Source organism: Panthera leo, chromosome B3 (assembly GCF_018350215.1).
Source record: "Panthera leo isolate Ple1 chromosome B3, P.leo_Ple1_pat1.1, whole genome shotgun sequence".
NCBI lineage: Eukaryota > Metazoa > Chordata > Mammalia > Carnivora > Felidae > Panthera > Panthera leo.
The window spans coordinates 70,531,780-70,552,078 of record NC_056684.1 but is presented as its reverse complement, the minus strand read 5'-3'; the positions used below and the strand labels follow the sequence as shown (position 1 = coordinate 70,552,078).

General features: G+C 37.0%; 2 protein-coding genes across 3 annotated transcripts in view; one reads left to right on the top strand and one right to left on the bottom strand.

The window, feature by feature from the left end:
• Window positions 1-5,213, top strand: part of LOC122222254 (olfactory receptor 4K2-like) — a 73,595-nt gene extending 68,382 nt beyond the window's left edge. For both annotated transcript variants that reach the window (XM_042942547.1, XM_042942548.1), the window contains exon 2: window positions 3,697-5,213. In XM_042942547.1, the coding sequence (XP_042798481.1) occupies window positions 3,714-4,673 (960 nt within the window). In that variant the 5' untranslated portion in view covers window positions 3,697-3,713 and the 3' untranslated portion in view covers window positions 4,674-5,213. The remainder of the gene's footprint in view (window positions 1-3,696) is intronic.
• A 12,118-nt stretch (window positions 5,214-17,331) lies between these two features.
• Window positions 17,332-18,279, bottom strand: LOC122221250 (olfactory receptor 4K3). Its single transcript, XM_042940565.1, has one exon. It carries the CDS (start codon window positions 18,277-18,279, stop codon window positions 17,332-17,334), a length of 948 nt encoding a protein of 315 aa, XP_042796499.1.
• Between the last annotated feature and the right edge of the window lie 2,020 nt (window positions 18,280-20,299).

Genomic DNA, 20,299 nt, shown 5'->3' with positions numbered 1-20,299 from the left:
GAACTAGACCCACAAACATACGGCCAACTCATCTTTGACAAAGCAGGAAAGAACATCCAATGGAAAAAAGACAGTCTCTTTAACAAATGGTGCTGGGAGAACTGGACAGCAACATGCAGAAGGTTGAAACTAGACCACTTTCTCACACCATTCACAAAAATAAACTCAAAATGGATAAAGGACCTGAATGGGAGACAGGAAACCATCAAAACCTTAGAGGAGAAAGCAGGAAAAGACCTCTCTGACCTCAGCCGTAGCAATCTCTTACTCGGCACATCCCCAAAGGCAAGGGAATTAAAAGCAAAAGTGAATTACTGGGACCTTATGAAGATAAAAAGCTTCTGCACAGCAAAGGAAACAACCAACAAAACTAAAAGGCAACCAACGGAAAGGGAAAAGATATTTGCAAATGACACATCGGACAAAGGGCTAGTATCCAAAATCTATAAAGAGCTCACCAAACTCCACACCCAAAAAACAAATAACCCAGTGAAGAAATGGGCAGAAAACATGAATAGACACTTCTCTAAAGAAGACATCCGGATGGCCAACAGGCACATGAAAAGATGTTCAACGTCGCTCCTTATCAGGGAAATACAAATCAAAACCACACTCAGATACCACCTCACGCCAGTCAGAGTGGCCAAAATGAAGAAATCAGGAGACTATAGATGCTGGAGAGGATGTGGAGAAACAGGAACCCTCTTGCACTGTTGGTGGGAATGCAAATTGGTGCAGCCGCTCTGGAAAGCAGTGTGGAGGTTCCTCAGAAAATTAAAAATAGACCTACCCTATGACCCAGCAATAGCACTGCTAGGAATTTATCCAAGGGATACAGGAGTACTGATGCATAGGGGCACCTGTACCCCAATGTTTATAGCGGCACTCTCAACAATAGCCAAATTATGGAAAGAGCCTAAATGTCCATCAACTGATGAATGGATAAAGAAATTGTGGTTTATATACACAATGGAATACTACGTGGCAATGAGAAAAAATGAAATATGGCCTTTTGTAGCAACGTGGATGGAACTGGAGAGTGTGATGCTAAGTGAAATAAGCCATACAGAGAAAGACAGATACCATATGGTTTCACTCTTATGTGGATCCTGAGAAACGTAACAGAAACCCATGGGGGAGGGGAAGGAAAAAAAAAAAAAAAAAAGAGGTTAGAGTGGGAGAGAGCCAAAGCATAAGAGACTGTTAAAAACTGAGAACAAACTGAGGGTTGATGGGGGGTGGGAGGGAGGGCAGGGTGGGTGATGGGTATTGAGGAGGGCACCTTTTGGGATGAGCACTGGGTGTTGTATGGAAACCAATTTGACAGTAAATTTCATATATTAAAAAATAAAAAAAAAAAAAAACAAATAAAATGAAAAAAAATAAAAATAAAAAAAAATAAAAAAAAAAATAAAATGCTCCTTGATGTTGCTCAAAGGTGTCCTTCTCCCAGTCCAGTCCCAATTATGCTCTTTCTCTAATGAAGACTGCTTCATCATGGGTGTATCCTCACTTTAAATAGCAAAGACACACTCCACAATTCTTGTAACTTTGGGAAAAGTCAATTCAACATTTTAATAACTCCCACTGCAAGTAGACAGGAGTGTCTAATCCCTCATCTCCTGAATGTCGCTGCTTTCTAGAGGTTTTTATAACAGGAATGGGAAAAACCTAAATCCATACTCCAGGCTTTTGATGCTTACTAAGAATCATGGTGATTTCAGGAGGCTTGTGACTCTCAAACTACATGGTGTTTTTGATTCCTGATGTATAACTGGTAGGTTAAAATCTGGAAATAATATTAAGGATCTTGGGAAGCGGTTGTGTTTTGTGTTCTTCAGGTGGCAAAAACATTCATTTAATAATTCTATAGAGCAAATATAATGGAGTAGCAAAGAAAAAAAATAACGAAGATGTAAAGATAGATGGTTCCACTAAATAGGAATTAAATGTGAATTCTGTAGATGAAAGGAGAAAAAATTCTGACAACTGTTTATTCAGTTACAATGAATATACAATATATTCATCCTATATACATATACATATACATATATACATATATATATAGATTAGGCATAATAGTTTCTGAGTTTCCATTACTAATTACATTATCAAGTTAGGAAAACAGAAAAAATACTCAAATGTGTGAGGCTGAGTATTTTCAGTGCATTTAATATATCAAGGTACTCATAATTTTCATTTAAAATGAAGTAATTTAACTTCAAAAAGATGAAACGATTTTTGTAAGAACACGTCTTTTCCTAAATCCATGCACTGAAACTAGGTTTGAATATTTATGCTGTAATTATTATTATTAATGAACTAAAACAAGCTGATTATTTCAGAACAGTATTCTTAACTATGAATTTTGAAACCTAGAGAATTCTTAAATGTTGCCCAGGAAATATGATAGGTGCTTTATACAGACTATCTAATTTAATCTCTCGATCAAGATCAAGGTAAGATCAAGGCCACACAGCAGGGTAAGGACACCTTAACCCTTTGAATTGCTTTGCCACAGTCCAGTTTTAATATTTCTGGACTATTGTTCTCTGATAAATTTTACAGATATTTATCAATATTGAAAGAACAATTTGAGTATTTGCAAATGGTTTATGAAACCTAATTTTTTGTCATGGAAAAACAGGAGATCATTTAAATTAAAAAAAACATCACAGAAGGTATTTTCAGAACTTGAAATGTGCTGCAAATTACAAACTCAATTTTGAAGAATGAGTCTGAGTCCTTAATGTGTCTTTCCCACCCTCCCCCAAGTGGCTCCTGTGTCACCTTGAGATACCACCATCTAAGTGGATTTTTAAATTTGTTTTGTTTTGAGCATTATGGTACTCAAGGATGTCCAACACTTATCTTGTGTATCTCCTTGTCTAGTTGTAGAATATATTTTTTTCTAGTCTAAAAAAATAGTTTTGTTGGAGTAGCATGAGAAGGAGGGATATTCTCTCTCTTTCAAATGTTTCTATGGGATCATAAAATAAAATTGAGAAAAACTCATAGGTACACCTTTTGGTTATCAATAGTTTAATGGGGTCAAGAAAGTAACTTATTATTTATATGTTTAAGTATTAAGAATAGTACTTATCAATAGTGAGAAAACAATTTGAAGATTTGCAAGTAAAGTAAGGGTGGAACTGGATTTTTTCTGTAGCTGAGAAAACAGAAGGTCACTAGTTATTACCCTGATAGGAGACACTAAATGGGTCTTCTGAAATTGTTATGTTAAACTGTTAGTTAAATCCAGTGCTCAACAATAATGGATTTGACATCATCATATTTTTATTGTTATTGTTTAACAGAAATCTTGGAGATTTCAACCATCATTTAATTTTTTATATACCTGAATAATAAGTAGAGCACACTTAGTGTAATTCTTCCTCTATAAATATGGATTATATAACTACTTAGTATCCAGAATATTAGTGTGTGGTTATGTGATGAATATAACCCAAAATGTGCTGATGTTGGTCAAAATCAAGAAGTTGTCCATTTGAAGTGATATCTGATAGCAATTGTTAAATTTGTGCCAAAAGGAAAAATCTTTACTGAGATAGTTGTTAGTTGGCTTTTAGGTAATCAGTTTTCTTATGAATTATTGATACCATAATTCCTTCATGTGTAATTGTAGAAGTGTCACATTTTCTAGCTCTGTAATTTTGTCCTATTTTGTCATTGCAGAGCAGAGTCTGCAGATCATGGAGGGATTCAACCATTCTGGAGTATCTGAATTTGTATTACTTGGACTTACTGATTCTCCTGAGCTCCAGATTTTTTTCTTTGTGATGTTTCCTGTTTTCTATTTACTAACTATGTCGGGCAACTGCTTGATTTTGCTCACAGTCCTATGCACCCCACACCTTCACTCCCCCATGTATTTCCTCCTCAGCAACCTGTCTCTCATTGACATGTGCTTGTCCTCCTTTGCCACTCCAAAGATGATCATGGACTTCTTTGCTGAGCATAAGACCATCTCCTTTGAGGGCTGCATTTCTCAGATCTTCTTTTTGCACCTTTTCACTGGAACTGAGATTGTGCTGCTGATCTCCATGTCTTTTGACAGGTACATTGCCATATGCAAACCTCTCCATTATTCAACAATTATGAGCCAAAGAGTGTGTGTTGGGCTTGTGGTAACTTCTTGGACAGTGGGCTTCCTGCATACCTTGAGCCAGTTAGCTTTTACTCTCTATTTACCCTTCTGTGGTCCCAATGTTGTAGACAGTTTCTTCTGTGACCTTCCTTTGGTCATCCAGCTGGCTTGTGTAGATATCTATGTTCTTGGAATCTTCATGATCTCAACTAGTGGTGTGATTGCTCTTGTAAGTTTTCTGCTTTTGCTCACCTCCTACGTCATTGTTCTTGTCACTATCAAGGACCACTCCTCCACAGGATCATCTAAGGTTTTTTCTACCTGCACTGCACATTTCCTAGTTGTGTTAATGTTCTTTGGGCCCTGCATCTTCATCTATGTGTGGCCTTTCACCAACTTCCTGGTGGACAAAGTTCTGTCTGTTTTCTATACCATCTTTACTCCCTTTCTGAATCCACTTATCTATACTTTGAGAAACCAGGAAATGAAGACGGCTGTGAAGAAGAAACTAAGTAACCAATACCTAAATCTTGGGAAAACTTCTCCAAGATATCCAGTGCAATGAATCTCCTGAGATTTATATCATCAGTTTATTTTTATAGCAATACTTAGTATCTTCATTTCAAGTCTTTTAGTTTAAATTCACAAAAAGAAGAAGCCAGGGTTGAGAGATGTGAAATAATCTTGTCTAAAAATTACTGAGATGTTTGTGAGCCTTTTGAGGTTACAGACACGTTTGAAAATCTGCTGAAATCTATAGGTTATTTTCACAGAAAAATGCACATATAATCAAAACATAAATTCAGGGCTTCATATACCCATGAATCCTATCAACATACCTCAGCAACTTAGAGAAGCCTGAGATAAAATACTGTTCTCTTGTCTTCTACCCCAGAACATTCCTACTCAGTTGCACAGCCTTGTGGTACTTTGATGGTGTCCACTTGCAGAACTTTGATTAAAAGTGTTTATTTTTCATTAGAAATATTTTTATGGGAAAATTCAAATGGCGAAGAGATTCTTCTGAGTCAACTTTGAACAAAAGAGAACAGTTTGGAGGATCTGAGATTTAACAATCTGGTTTCTTAAGAGGTGTATAGATCATTACCACGCTTGATAATTGATATAGCGAATATTTAAACAGCCATTTGTGAAGTTTAAACCATAGAAAGTAAACAACTAAAATATGATTCTCTCCTAAAACCTGGCTGAATGTCAGAGATATGATGCATTCATTTACTCTCAAGACTAAATGCTTGAAAAATTAACTACTAAATTCATGACAAGTTTGTCATTTCCAAAGTAAAACATTACAAAACTTTATTAGTCTTAGTATGAGTTTCGTCTCTCATTCTCAACATAACGTAGCCTAGAGGAAGAAAAGATGAAACTAATTTAAAAAAATACATAGAACAATTCTTCCTAATCTGGCTTATTAGTGATTGTGTTAAACATACTTTTTATTCCAAGACATTTTTTGAAAATCAGCTAGCCAAACCATTTCCCTAACAGTGGAAGAACCTAAGATACAGAAAATTCTTAGAGCTGGTTCAAGACTGAATTACTGTAATGGGTAAAAGTCATTGCTCTAAATATAACTAGATCCCAGATTTAATTTTGGATCTGTCATTTCCTAGTTGTGTTATCCTGGGAGTTTCACTTCATCTCTCTACCCTGTTTAATCTCTAATATGAAGATGATAAAAACTGTTGTGACCATTTTATGGAAAGTGGACACAACAGACTCCAAAAATGTCATTTTCTTTTCCCTTCGCAACTACACAGACTCTTACCCAAAATTCATTTTATTTTTAAGTAGTATACCTTTAAAGAATAACCACATTCAGGTGAAACCAGTAGCTCACAAAATTTGACATTCTAGTTTTAGGATGTCTCTTTGCAGCTTCTTAAGACATATGGCAGAAAAACAAATAGAACACTTTCCAGTTTTCCATTGTTAACATGGAGGGTGGTTGTAGAAATTAGATTGCCAGATACTTTGTGTTTTTTATGAATAACAATGTACTGATAGGCTGCATCTCTTTGAATTGACTGAAGTTTACGAAAATAATTTAGGAAATGATCTGTTATGATGACATTCATGGTATTAATAGTTTCTTACATTTATTCTGGACTTTTAAGGTTTCAACATGATTCAACACAATCTTCAAGATAAATACTTAATATCTGAAGTTACATAATGTGGCAGAGGTTTATGAAGAAATGTAGTATTGGAGCTAGGTATAAAAACCACATTCTAGTTTAAAATACTAGTTAATTTTTAGCCAAATCATAAACTCTTTATTCTTGCCATAAAGTCAGTCAAATGAGAAAAAGTAAAAATGTCCTTTTGTCTCATCTCCATTCTTTAGCAAAAATTATCATCTTTGTTTTAAAATATAAACCCTGCTTCTGGGGTGCCTGGATGGCTTGGTCAGCTAAGTGTCTGACTCCTGATTTCGGCTCAGGTCATGATCTCATGGTTTGTGGGATCAAGCCCCATGTCGGGCTCTGTGCTGACAGCATGGAGCCTGCCTGGGATTCTCTTCCTCTCTCTCTGCCCCTTCCCCACTTGCTCACTCGCTCTCTCTCAAAAATAAATAAACAAATAAACATATAAAATAAAATATAAACCCTGCTTCTGAAATAGCAATCTTTAGTTCAATGACTATTTATTGAGCACCCATTCTGTTTAAGGTCCTTTCTGGGTGCTGATGATACTACATTAATGTACAAGATCTATTTCTCTGTTTTTGAGGGACATATGTTTAGCAATTAGATGGGATCAGTCTTGAATTCCAATTGCATCGCTTTCTTGTTGTACAACTTTGAGCAAGTATTCCTAACGTTTCTAAGACTTTGTTTTCTCACCTATAAAATGTGGATCTAGTATATAACCACTAGGAATGTTGTGAAAATTGAAAAGACATGTAACACAATTAGCAGTGCTTGGCATTCATTAAACGTTTAACCAATACTAACTAATAAATATTACTTAGTGCCATTGTGTTAGATATGCACAAATGACAGGGTAAATGGAATGGAAATAGATGTGCTTACCTGAACTTAAAGGGCATGGTTTTAAGACTGTTTAGGATGTGTCAATTTACCTAATATTAACTAATGTTAAACTATTGGATTTGTGCCAATTATTAATCTTTGGTGCATTTATGTAGTTAATGTTGTCCTTTGTATGTTTGTGTTTTGCAAAGGAAGTATTATATTTTAGAAGTTTCTTATTCATTTTAAGTTTAAATATATTCCAAGATTGCATAGGAGGGAAAAAACAATGCACAATGTTCTACAGGTCAGTGTCCTGTTTCACGACAATGTTTTTAAATAAAGTTTTTATGATTGAAAAGTGATAAATATTATTCATGTATTTTGTCTGTCTTTATGTTTTACCCATTCAAAAGATAGGGAAATGCTTTAAATTCTTAACTGGGAGGGGCAGCTGGGTGGCTCAGTCAGTTAAATGTCTGACTCTTGATTTTGGCTCAGGTCATGATTTCGCAATTAATGAGATCAAGCCCCAAGTTGGGCTCTGCACTAGCAGCATGGAGCCTGCTTGTGTTTCTCTGTCTCCCTCTCCCTCTACCCTCCCCCATGCTTGCTCTCTCTTAAAATAAACAAACAAACATTAAAAAAAAATATTAACTGGGAAATGAATGGTGACATGTACCTATTCACTCTATATTCAGCTTATTAATAAAGAAGTTACTGGGGAACCTGAGTGGCTCATTCGGTTAAGCAGCTGACTTCAGCTCAGGTCATGATCTCACGGTTTGTGGGTTCGAGCCCTGCTTTGGGCTCTGTGCTGACAGCTCAGAGCCTGGAGCCTGATTCCAATTCTGTGTCTCCCTCTCTGTCTGCCCCTCCCCCACTCACACTCTGTCTCTCTCTCCTTCAAAAATAAATAAACATTATAAAAAATTTAAAAAAAATAAAGAAGTTACCACTACAGGCAGAAAGATCTTGTCCAGATTTACAGAAATATAAGGGAATAGTTTATTTGGAGACATGGTAGAAGTATTATTTAAGAAACTGTTAAAATTGGAATTGTGAAATTATAGCATCAAGTCAGACATTTCATTTGGCTAAGATATCCCTGAAGCTTTGGATAAATATCTAATTTCTACCTGGGCATTTCTGTGGTTAAGCCTATTCCTGGGGAATCAGTTAAACCCCAAACTATATTTACAGCTCATTTTGATAACTATATTTCAGTATAATTGGTCTTCTTTACACTCCTATGTACTTTAGTTTGTGTTTGCAATATTGTTCCAATGAGGAGGCTAGAGACACACATGTCTCCCCCTGCTCCCCCCGCATGACTAAGAACTCCCAGAGTGGGGACTGTGAATAGCACCAATGAAGCCAGGTTGTCTGATCTAAACTCAGCTTTACACCACTTACTAAGCCTCTGGTTTGGTACAAGTTTGTCATTGTCTATCCCAGTTTTTTTAAATTCTTTTAGCAGAGTTTGGAAGCCAACAGCCTGCATTCACAACATGCTTGTCTTTCCCTAAAAGGTTTATAAAGAAATCAAGCTAATTCAACAAAATTAGAGACTGAGAGATTTCACAAGAAAATATAGCTTGATAGATTTTTTAAAAATTTTTAATGCTTATTTATTTTTGAGAGAGAGAGAGAGAAAGAGAAAGAGAGAGGGAGAGGGAGGGACAGAATCCAAAGCAGCTCCAGACTCTATGCTGTCAGCACAGAGCCCGGAGTCAGGTCTCGAACTCATGAACCATGAGATATAATCTGAGGTAAAGCTGGACACTTAACTGACTGAGACACCCAGGCATCTGAGCTTGATAGATTTTCTTAAAAAAAAAAAAAAAGAAAGAAAAGAAAAGAAAGAAAGAAAGAAAAAGAAAAATAACCCTGCCAACACTGGACCACAATTCTAAGTTGCAGCTGAGTTTTCAGATTCGGCTAATACCAGAGATCTCCTCTCTCTGTTTTGTCTTGAACTAGGCCACTCCATTCATGCATATTACTCCAACAGTTTCTGATCCTTATAAAGAATGTATAATATGTATAAGATGGATAATATGCCTTTTCCTTCACCATGCTTATAACTTTTCTTCCAGCCTTAACCCATACTTTGACACAATTCAATTATGCCCCCAACTTTTGATGGCTCACTCTCAACAAACAGCATTTATTGTATCTCTTTGGAATACTGATATTCCTATAAATTTCTATATGAGGATTTAAGCCTAACTGGGATACAAAAAAATTCATTATACTTCTATCTTCTTCTTTTTTTAATGCCTTTCTTCTCCTATGTCCCGATTTTCTTTTGACTACACTCCAGTGGAAATTTGCTCTTGGTCACTTGTATTTCATTTTATATTGAAGAGCTACCTCAGCATTTTTAATTATAGGAGGATAGGACTGCCCTCTTCTTGAAATAGTTCAGTATTAGAACAGAGGAGATGACATTTACTTAGGTAGAATTTTCTGCTTCTGTCAAACAGGTGCCACCTTAATATCCCCCTTTAGTATAGATATTCCAAGAAATGTTTTTTTTAATGTTTATTTATTTTTGATAGTGAGAGAGAGAGAGAGACAAGTGTGAGAGGGGGAGGGGCAGAGAGAGAGGGAGACACAGAATCCAAAGCAGGCTCCAGGCTCTGAGCTGTCAGCACAGAGCCCGATGGGGGGCTTGAACTCATGGACCATGAGATCATGACCTGAGCTGAGGTTGGAAGCTTAACCGACTGAGCCACCCAGGTGCCCTCACTCCAAGAAATGTTTTTTGGGGCTTTTTTTGTTTGTTTGTTTGTTTCAGGATACATGCTCTGTCCTTTGGAAACACAAATAATAAGACATTATCCCTTACCTTTAAAGAGATTATATCTAGTACAAAGAAAAGTAATCACAACGCAGTGTCATAATGGTCATGATATAAGTTTGCACATGGTAATATGGAGACTTAGGAAAGGGCATGTCCAAATATGCCTGCAGAGTCAGAGAAAGCTCCTCAGAGGTAGTGCTGAATCTGAGACTTGAAGGCAAAATTGGGGGGAAAGTATGCCACAGGGAAGGAACAACATGGGCAAAAAGCAGAGAAAAATATAAATGCCTAGTGAACTCAGGAGCTGCATATGGTTTATTATTTTTAACGTTTATTTATTTTTGAGACAGAGAGAGACAGAGCATGAACGGGGGAGGGTCAGAGAGAGAGGGAGACACACAATCTGAAACAGGCTCCAGGCTCTGAGCAGTCAGCACAGAGCCCGACGCGGGGCTCAAACTCACATACCGCGAGATCGTGACCTGAGCCGAAGTCGGACGCTTAACCGACTGAGCCACCCAGGCGCCCCTGGTTTATTATTTTCAGAGAACGAGATGTTAAATTAGCAGAAAGAAATTGTACTGAAAGAAAGTGGCAAGAGCCCTGGAAAGAAGGAGGAAGCATTGGGTAACTGAGGGCAGACTGTAAGCAATGGGTCAGCTTTTACCCAGTTCCTGTTGTGAGAACGTTTTACAGCCTTCTCAGGTGATTTGATGAAAGTTCTGTCTTATTTATTTTCTGTATGATTGATAAAAGGGTGCCAAACACATAGTCGGCACTTGAAGACGATATTGGAGTCACAGAAGAGAAGTTATCCTGGCTCTTCTTATCTCTTTACAATCTCTCCTGTATAATTTTGAATTTGTTTACTTGACCAGCATCCTCAATCTTAAGTTATATGGTGAGCTGACTTGCAACTGTTAACCCAGTAATTTCTGGAAATAAGGCTTCCTTTTACCTCTTCTCTTCTTTTCCCATCACCTTGCATCTTGAAGCTATTCCCCAGAATCTCTTCTCCTCCCATACCCTGAAATGATCTTAATGGCTTCTTGATGTCTGTTCTGAATGGCAGGTTAGTGTATTTTCACTGGGTGGATGATATGCAAGTTGGTGGGAGCCTTTACATTAAGGTGACAGAGAATACCTGGAGGGGAGCAGGAAGGATTAGAGAACAGAACTGGACATCCCCGGTGAGGCATATACCTCTCAGCACTTGTCTCTCTAAGGGTGAAATATTCTGATTTGATGCTGATTTGAACACTGCTCATTTCACTACTGCTGAAAATCATATATTCATTTATTCTCCAATATTTGTTACTAAAAGCTTAAAATGTGACAGGCTTCATTCTATGTGTCATAGAAAAAATGCTAATGTGGTTGGGGAATATACAACAACAAATTACTACAAATTATAGTAGGCCATGCATCATCTGGATCCTGCTTACCTTCTCAGCCCTATTTTACATTCCTCTCCCCTTTAGATGCTAATTTTCTTCTTCTTCTCATGTGCAACACTCCATTGTTTTGGACGCCTTTGCACATGCTATTTTATCTGCTTAAATTCTTACAACAACACTACAAAGGGTTTGTGTGTGGGGGGTAAAAGTGTAGTCTTTCTATGCAATTAAAGTTGTTACCAGTCTAAAATAGACTGTTATAATAATAAGTTTTTTTTGCAAGCCCCATGGTAACCACAAAGAAAAAACTTGTAGCAATACAAGATAGAAAAGAATCAAAACATAGCGCTACAAAGAATCATCAAATCAAAAATGAAGATGGCAAGAGAGGAAAGGGAACAAAAGAAATTACAAAACAGAAAACAATGAACAAAATGGCAATAGTAAGTCCTTAGTATAAACAGTGACTTTAAATAAACTCACCACGCAAACAAGCCATAAGGCAGCTAAGGGATAAAAAACAAGATCCACCTATATGCTGTCTATACGAGATCTGCTTTAGATTTAAGGACACACAAACAGGCTCAAAGTCAAGGAATGGAAAAATACATTCCATTCAAATGGTAACCAAAAGAGAGAAGGGTATCTATACTTCTATAAGAAAAAATAGACTGTAAGTCAAAAACTGTCACAAAAGCAAAGAAGGTCTTTATGTAATGCTAAAGAGTCAATTCAACAGGAAGATGTAAAATTAGAAAAATACATGTACACAAAATGAGAATACTTAAACATATATAGCAAACTTTGACAGATCTGAAGGGAGAAATAGATAGCAATAAAATAGGGGTGCCTGAGTGGCTCAGTCGGTTAAGCGACTGACTCTTGGTTTCAGATCAGGTCATGATCTCCTGGTCTGTGGGATTGAGCCCCAGGCTGTCAGTACGCAGCCTGCCTGGGATTCTCTCTGTCCCTTCCCCCTCACATACCCTCTCTCTCTTTCCCCCTCAAAATAAATAAACTTTAAAAAGAAGACAGCAATACAATAGGGTTGGAGACTTCAATACCCCATACAATAATGAACAGATGATCCAGACTAACTACTCATAAGGAAACAGCAGGTGGAAACAACACTACAGACCAAATGGACCTACCAGACACATACAGAACATTTCACCCAAAAGTGACAGACTATATATTCTTCTCAAGTGTGCACGAAACATCCCCCGAAGAGATCACATGCTAGGTCACAAAACAAGTCATTACAAATTTAAGAAGACTGAAATAATTCCAAGTATCTATTCCAAGCACAGTGGAATAAAAAATTAGAGATCAATGACAAAAATAAAATGGGGAAATTAACAAATATGTAGAAATTAGCTTATTTTTGAACAACTGTATCAAAAAAGAAATAAAACCAGAAATTAGCACATATGTTGAGACAAATGAAAACACAACATACCAAAATTTATGGGATGCATACCTCCCTGGGTCTCCAGGATATTTTGAAGAGTATAAAAGCAGAGTCCCATGGGGGTGGGGGTGTTGGGGAGAGGGAAAATGGGTGATGGGCATTGAGGATGAGCACTGGGTATTGTTTGTAAGCGATGAACCATGAGAATCTACCCTAAAAACCAAGAGCACACTTTACACCCTGGGTGTTAGCCAATTTGACAATAAATTATATTTGAAAAAAGAAAAAAAAATGCAGAAATGAATACAAAATAAAAAGCATAAGGAGTTATTATTAAAAAAAGAAAAGCAGAGTCCCTTTCCCTATACATTCTACCTCAATTTCTCCTGACTTTTAGGAAGTTTTATAATTGAATTACCATATGATAAAATGAGTTGACAATCAAAGGTCCTACACACAACAAGTACTCCAAAGCACGTCACAGATGATTCAATCAGATCAGAGATTTGCACAAGGTCCCATAATTAATGGTAGAATTTGATGGGGACAGAATTTGATAGGGGCAACTATTCATCTCTGAAATGCTCTCTATCTGAACATTTCTATGATTAATATGACACAGTAAAAGAATGGTGGGGTAGTAACAAGGAAAACACAAAAGGGTGTCTGGAAAAACATTATTACTTTAAAAATTGTACCAAATCACTACTTGTAACTGTGCCTGGAGTCAAATGCTATGGCAGGTACTAAAAACAATTTACCCAAACAAATGAATAACAACAACAAAAGCAAGCAAGGGCAAAGTTTCTGCTCTCAAAATGTTTATAAATTACAAAAAGAAAAGACAGACTCAAGAAATGGTTAGGCAACAATATATATCAATGTATAAAATTAATAATGCAGGAAACATCAGCTCTGAAAGGAGTAGAGGTTAATAAAAGAATTTGAGGAGCCGCTTTTGAAGAGGTGGGGCTTAGGTTAAACCTTCAAGGAGGATGTCATAAGATCGTACTATGTCTTGGTTCTAAAACCATTGAAATGCTTTTTGAATTTTTTTTAACGTTTATTTATTTTTGAGAGACAGAGAGAGACAGCATGAGCGGGGAAGGGGCAGAGAGAGGGAGACACAGAATCTGAAACAGGCTCCAGGCTCTGAGCTCTCAGCACAGAGCCCAACATGGGGCTCGAACTTACAAAGTGTGAGATCCTGACCTGAGCCAAAGTTGGATGCTCAACTGACTGAGCCACCCAGGCGCCCCATAAAACCATTGAAATTTTAAAAAAAAGAAAATTGTAACATCATCTTCTAAATCATGGGGGGGGGGTGCAAAATGATAACTGACCAGAAAAAAATGACACAAGAAAAAAATCTTTTTTTTTAGTCAAGTTTTTGATAATGAAGCAACACAAACCCTCAGCTACATCATCAGATGAAAGGCCACTTTGCTGATTTTTCTCTCCTCAAATGAGCAGGAGACAGTAGTTTTTTGAGCAGAACAATGATTTTTTTTTGCTGGGAGAGAAATATATCTAAAGGAATTTTTGATATCAGGAACCCAGTTTGGGGATGATGGCCCACTGCTGAGATCATCCACTCTGAGACAAACTCAATTTTATGTGTGTACATTTAATTTTTGAACAATATTAAGTATTTTGACATATATATACATATATATTTATTTATTTATTCCTGGTTTCATTTATTAGACTATAATTAAGAGATCAATTTGTAAAATAAGCTCAATAGAGATAAATGAAGGACATCTACTCAAAGAATAAAAAAAAAGAAAAGAAAAAAATTGCTCTACTGAACCACAGTAGTCACGGTTTCAATTAGGCCAATGACTCTTCCAGGTGAAGAGATGGCATCATAAAATTAGCTTATTTCCTGAAATTGTTTGTCAGGTTTATCCTTTACAGCAAACTGTTGAGACTCAGTGTTAGGCTTCTTCTTTGTGGTAATGAGAATACCAGGTAAAAGAGCATGCTCAGATAATTGAGTGTCAGCAGAGAATATGAGGCAGGGAGGGAGAGAACCCTGTAGGTGGAGCACTTAGAATGCAGAATGGGAGAGTCCTTTATTCAAATTTTCTTAGGTTGGTGCTTATGTTAACCATCTAGATTTTGTCTTTGGGGTTAATTTACCATGTTGCATCCTAATACTTGGAACTTTATTTTAAAGCACATGTAAATTTCCATATAATGGAACCCATGATATTTATTTGGCAATAATTCTATTAGTGTGTATGTTACGATGCTAAACTGGAGCAGAAAATACATAGTCTGACACAGAAAAAAAATGCAATATTCCTTACCCTGATCAGCCAATCATATGCTATTGATCAGAATGAAATATGAACAACCTGGAAACTTGATCTAACAGAATTGAGAAGGTGGGAGAACAGATTTATAATATCCAGAGTCATAAATAAACAAAAGGTTTTTAAATTACTTTTTTCACTGGGGGCGCCTGGGTGGCGCAGTCGGTTAAGCGTCCGACTTCAGCCAGGTCACGATCTCGCGGTCCGTGAGTTCGAGCCCCGCGTCAGGCTCTGGGCTGATGGCTCGGAGCCTGGAGCCTGTTTCCGATTCTGTGTCTCCTTCTCTCTCTGCCCCTCCCCCGTTCATGCTCTGTCTCTCTCTGTCCCAAAAATAAAAATAAAAAATGTTGGAAAAAAAAAATTTAAATTACTTTTTTCACTAATATTAATTCATTGGTAGATCTCTCAAGTAGCCATTAAACACATTAGTAAACTGCACTAGTTGTACTTCATCACAAGAATTATTTAAGAGTTTCCCTATTCAGGGCCCCTGGGTAGCTCAGTCAGTTAAGCATCTGACTTCTGCTCAGGTCATGATCTTGCAGTTCATGGGTTTGAGCCCCATGTTGGGCTTTGTGCTGATAGCTCAGAGCTTGGAGCCTGCTTCGGATTCTGTCTCCCTGTCTGCCCCTCCCCCACTCACGCTCTGTGACTCTCAAAAATAAACAAATATTAAAAGAGTATCCCTTTTCAACTTTACTAAATTCAATAACCTTTCAAATAATTTTAAACAAGTGATAGTTGCAATTCACAATTGTACAGATTCAACACACAGACTACTGAGTCAATATAGTAAAGTTTTTATTCATTTATTTATGATTACAAGCATTTCTTACGAATGTATGTATCTATCTATATCTTGCTATACAGAGCCATCTCCCGTCTATCTGCTTTTCCATTTATCTGTTCATCCATTCAGCTAATGATTGGTTTATCTTTCTTTCAACTCTTTACAATCTATTTTTCCCATCAGTCATCTCTAGATATTCACCTGTCTTTACCTAAGCCCAAACGAATACAATATTACAATATTATGCAAACTTTGACAATGCCAGGAAGCTGGATAATTATTTAGGGTTACAGGTAGTCCACTTATATGCACTGACATTTCTTCTATGTGTAACTCTCAGAATGACAATGACCAAATGCTCTTGAACATAACCTAGCCCTTGTTCAGTTGAGGGAGAGAGAGAGGAGAGGCATGTTCTAGGCTAGACTTTGTCATACAGATGTATGAACTTGATAAAGTTACTTTGTTCCCTGATACTCAACTGCATCATCTGTAAATCTAAATAGATATTTCTAGATGGTTTCTATATTCTAAAAACTTTAGTTATTAGGTATATCAAATATGTTGAAAGACCACTGTTTCATAGGTCCCTTAAGTCAAATACTGTGTCTAACCAGGGGGGAAACTGGTTCAGATCCGTTAGGACACTACTCTTTACAGGTATCTTTTGATTATAAAAACAATAAAACAAATGTCATAGCACCAAAATAACTTGTTACTGTTTAGAAAACAAACATATTTCTCTCTTTGGAGGTGAATGACCTAGATTCTGCCTCTAATTAGCATTACCATGAAAAAGCTACAGTGTCCTTGGGTCTCTAATTTCAGCTTCTAGAATGGGAGTGTGGATGGAATTTGCTATATACTACATATCAATCTTTAATATATAAGACTACCAGAATTTTCTGGAGTTAACTGTACTGTTTTAAAATTGGAAAATCCACTCTAGGGAACTTAGGGACAGAATATAAATAAGGTACATTCTTATTTTTGGTTTCAAAATATTAAATACCACATATTTTTAGTTCATAAGAATCTTCAATTTTTTCCTGACTTTTGAACTAAAATAATTCATGCATCAGCACCTTTGTCAGCAACAAATAATTTCATTGTTACTTTAGTGTACAGGGTAGTATACTGGGTGTTGGCGTAGAGGCTACTTACAAGAGACCAGAAGCAAATTTACTCTTAAAACATGCAAATGTCTCAGGGGGAGGAATACTCAAATAAATTGTTTGTATCTGACAAAAGCTGGATATTCTAAAAAGTGGGTCTCTGGGCAGTAAAATGCTGAGTATAGATGTGATGATGCCCTGTTGTAAATGTTCTATTGTGTGAAGAACAATTAACATGAACAGAACTCAGTGAGTGCTAAGACTGATTACATAAATAATTCTGCCAGGAACTTACTGGTTTCTCGAAGTAGCATCGCTTTGTTGACCAACTGAATGAGGAAGGTAAATGCCAAACAGGTATTCCATTTTTGTATAAGGAAATCAAGGGGTATGATCAGTCTTCCTAGACTTAAAGATATGGCTGCTAAGTTTTCTCATGCAATCCTTGACGTCTTTATTTCTAAGAGTATAGATCACTGGATTCAAGAGGGGAGTGAAAATGGTATAAAATACTGAGAGCACTTTGTCTATTGGGAAATTTGTGAAAGGCCATACATAGATGAAAATGCATGGGCCAAAGAAAAGGGTCACAACAGTGAAGTGGGCACTGCAAGTGGAGAAGGCTTTGGAGGACCCACCAGAGGAATGTTGCCGCACAGTGACCAGGATGATAGTATAGGAGATCACCAAAAGGATGAAACACACCAGGGCAATCATGCCACTGGTTGAGATCATGAATACTCCCAGAATGTATGTGTCTACACAGGCGAGTTTAATTACCAAGGGGAGATCGCAGAAGAAGCTGTCTACTTCATTGGGTCCACAGAAGGGCAGATTCACAGTAAATGCTAACTGACTCATAGCATGGAAGATGCCAACAATCCAGGAAAGTGATACGAGCCCAACACACATTCTTCGGCTCATAATGGTTAAATAACTTAGAGGTTTACATATAGCCACGTACCTATCAAAAGACATGGATATCAGCAGTACAATCTCAGCACCCCCTAACAGATGCAGGAAAAATATCTGAGTGATGCAGCCTTCAAAAGAGATGGCTTTGTGTTCATTGAGGAAATCTGCAATCATTTTGGGGGTGGCAAATGAGGCCAGAGACATGTCAATGAAGGAGAGATTGCCCAGCAAAAAGTACATGGGGGAGTGAAGGCGTGGCTCTGACATGATGGTGAGCACAATAAGGAGGTTCCCCAGTACAGTGGCTGCATAGACTATGAAGAAAAACAGGAAATAGAAGATCTGGAGTTCCCAAGAACCGGAGAGACCCTGTAGTATGAATTCAGTTACGACTGACTGATTATTCCAGGCCATTCACTCTGATTTCTGGAAGGATTCTGACATTTCCAGATGGGAGGATAACTAGGAAAAAATACAGTGATTGAATTAAAAGTAAGGTGTTTTTGTTTTTGTTTTGTTTTGGCGTGAAATAATTTAGTGGCATCCCACTACCAGATAGTTCCCTGTTTTATCACTTCCCTGATCACAGTGGTCAAATACTTCACCATGGTCTTTCCAGGTATCTTAATTGATTCAATTCAAGATTAAATCTTATGACTCAGAAATTTGCTTAAAAATAAGATATAAGTCTTCATAATAGGAAATAAAAAATCAGCTATTTGAAGATTTACTCCTCAGTTGTGAAGTACTTAAAAAAATTTTCACAACTTCCAAAAAGTTTTGAAGGGAAAGAATGGTAATTTTCAAAACATCATGATGACTGAAGGACTGGAGTGGACAAAGTTTGAGAATCATGATAGATGGTAAGTGGGAACACACAAGTGGAAAGGAATGTGGGCACTCTCTCTTACAGTGGGTAGGATAAAGGAATAGAACATAAGGAGGGGAAAGAGCTACAGAGAAACATAATCTATTCCAGTTTTCAGATGGAGATTGTCCAGAATCAAAATGAAATAGCCTCTCATTTTTGGTTCTTCATTTCAGTCATGCAGACATGAATAACATTTGTTTTCTACACTACCCAAGGCCAGGCATTTTTCAAAGGCTGGTGAACATGATGTAGCTAGAGTGTAAAGGTCTTATAAATTTCCTAGTATATTTTATTATTCACTTATTTTTTAATGTTTATTTTATTTTTGAGAGAGAGAGAGAGAGCGCGCGAAAGAGCACAAGTGGGGGAAGGGCAGAGAGAGAGGGACAGAGGATCCAAAGCAGGCTCCACACTGACAGCAGAGAGCCTAATGCAGGGCTTAAACTTGCCAACTGCAAGATCATGATCTGAGCCAAAGTCAGACACTTAACCGACTGAACCACCCAAGTGCCCCCCCGCCATGTATATTTTAAACAGAAAGACTTAAATGGCATGCTACCTAAATATTTTTTAACTGCTAGCTTTTATAGACTTTCACTGAAGCAGTATGAAGCAGAAAACTCTTCCTGTTTCAGGAGTTCACTTGGAAAAAATAGGAGACAGATTTAAGTATAGACAGAAGATGGTGATGGTGAACCTACACGTTAGGTAATACCATATGCCTTAAAAGTTAAAACTAGACTTCTTAGGTTATCTAGCTCTCGCTGAGATCCGAGAAGACTTTACAAACTGCATTGAAAGCCAATTGAGAAGATATGTACTTAAAATTCACAACAAACTCCAAACTCCTTTATTCTTGCCACTAAACTAAGCTTTCTTCTTTCTCAAAACTCTGCTAGAAGTACACATTTTAAATGAATTGTTCTAAGACTAAATCCTATTTATACATGCAATTACCCATATTTATTGGCTTTTTCCCCCCTGAAATTTGGGTGCTCTTTCCTTAACTCCACATTGTTCTTCTGACTTTATCCATTCCAGAAACTTTTAGATTTGTTTCTGGCCCCACATACCTGATATTAAAATGGGTGTCACAGCTCTTACTTAGATTGGTGTAGAAGAAATAGTGGCAGCCCAGGATTCAGACAATGTGAATTAAATCTTGTCCTACATATGTGAGACTGGATAATTTACTAAATAATCTGGTGCCTTGATTCTTCATAAATAATACAAGTTGGTTGAACTGGATGATTTTAAGATCCTTTCCACACACATATTAATATTGCAACATTCAACTAGTACCTGAAAGCAGTGACAACTGCTTGAGAGTGACCTCATGTCAATACTATGCCTAATTTCTAAGTCAAGGAGGCTCACAATTCTTGGGACCTTTGTATTTATAAAGTCTGTATTGGTAGGAATCAATTCAGTAAATGACATGGCATGAAAAAGACCAGCTGCTGCTTGGGGAATAAACAGATGTTCAAGTTGCAGTGAGAGTTATTAAAACATTCAAATTTGGCCACAGTTAAAGATGAATCACAAAATGTTATGATTGTTCTT

What these genes read in the sequence shown, in the direction of transcription:
- LOC122221250 (XM_042940565.1), bottom strand. Translation starts at nt 18,279, where the DNA reads ATGGCCTGGAATAATCAGTCAGTCGTAACTGAATTCATACTACAGGGT.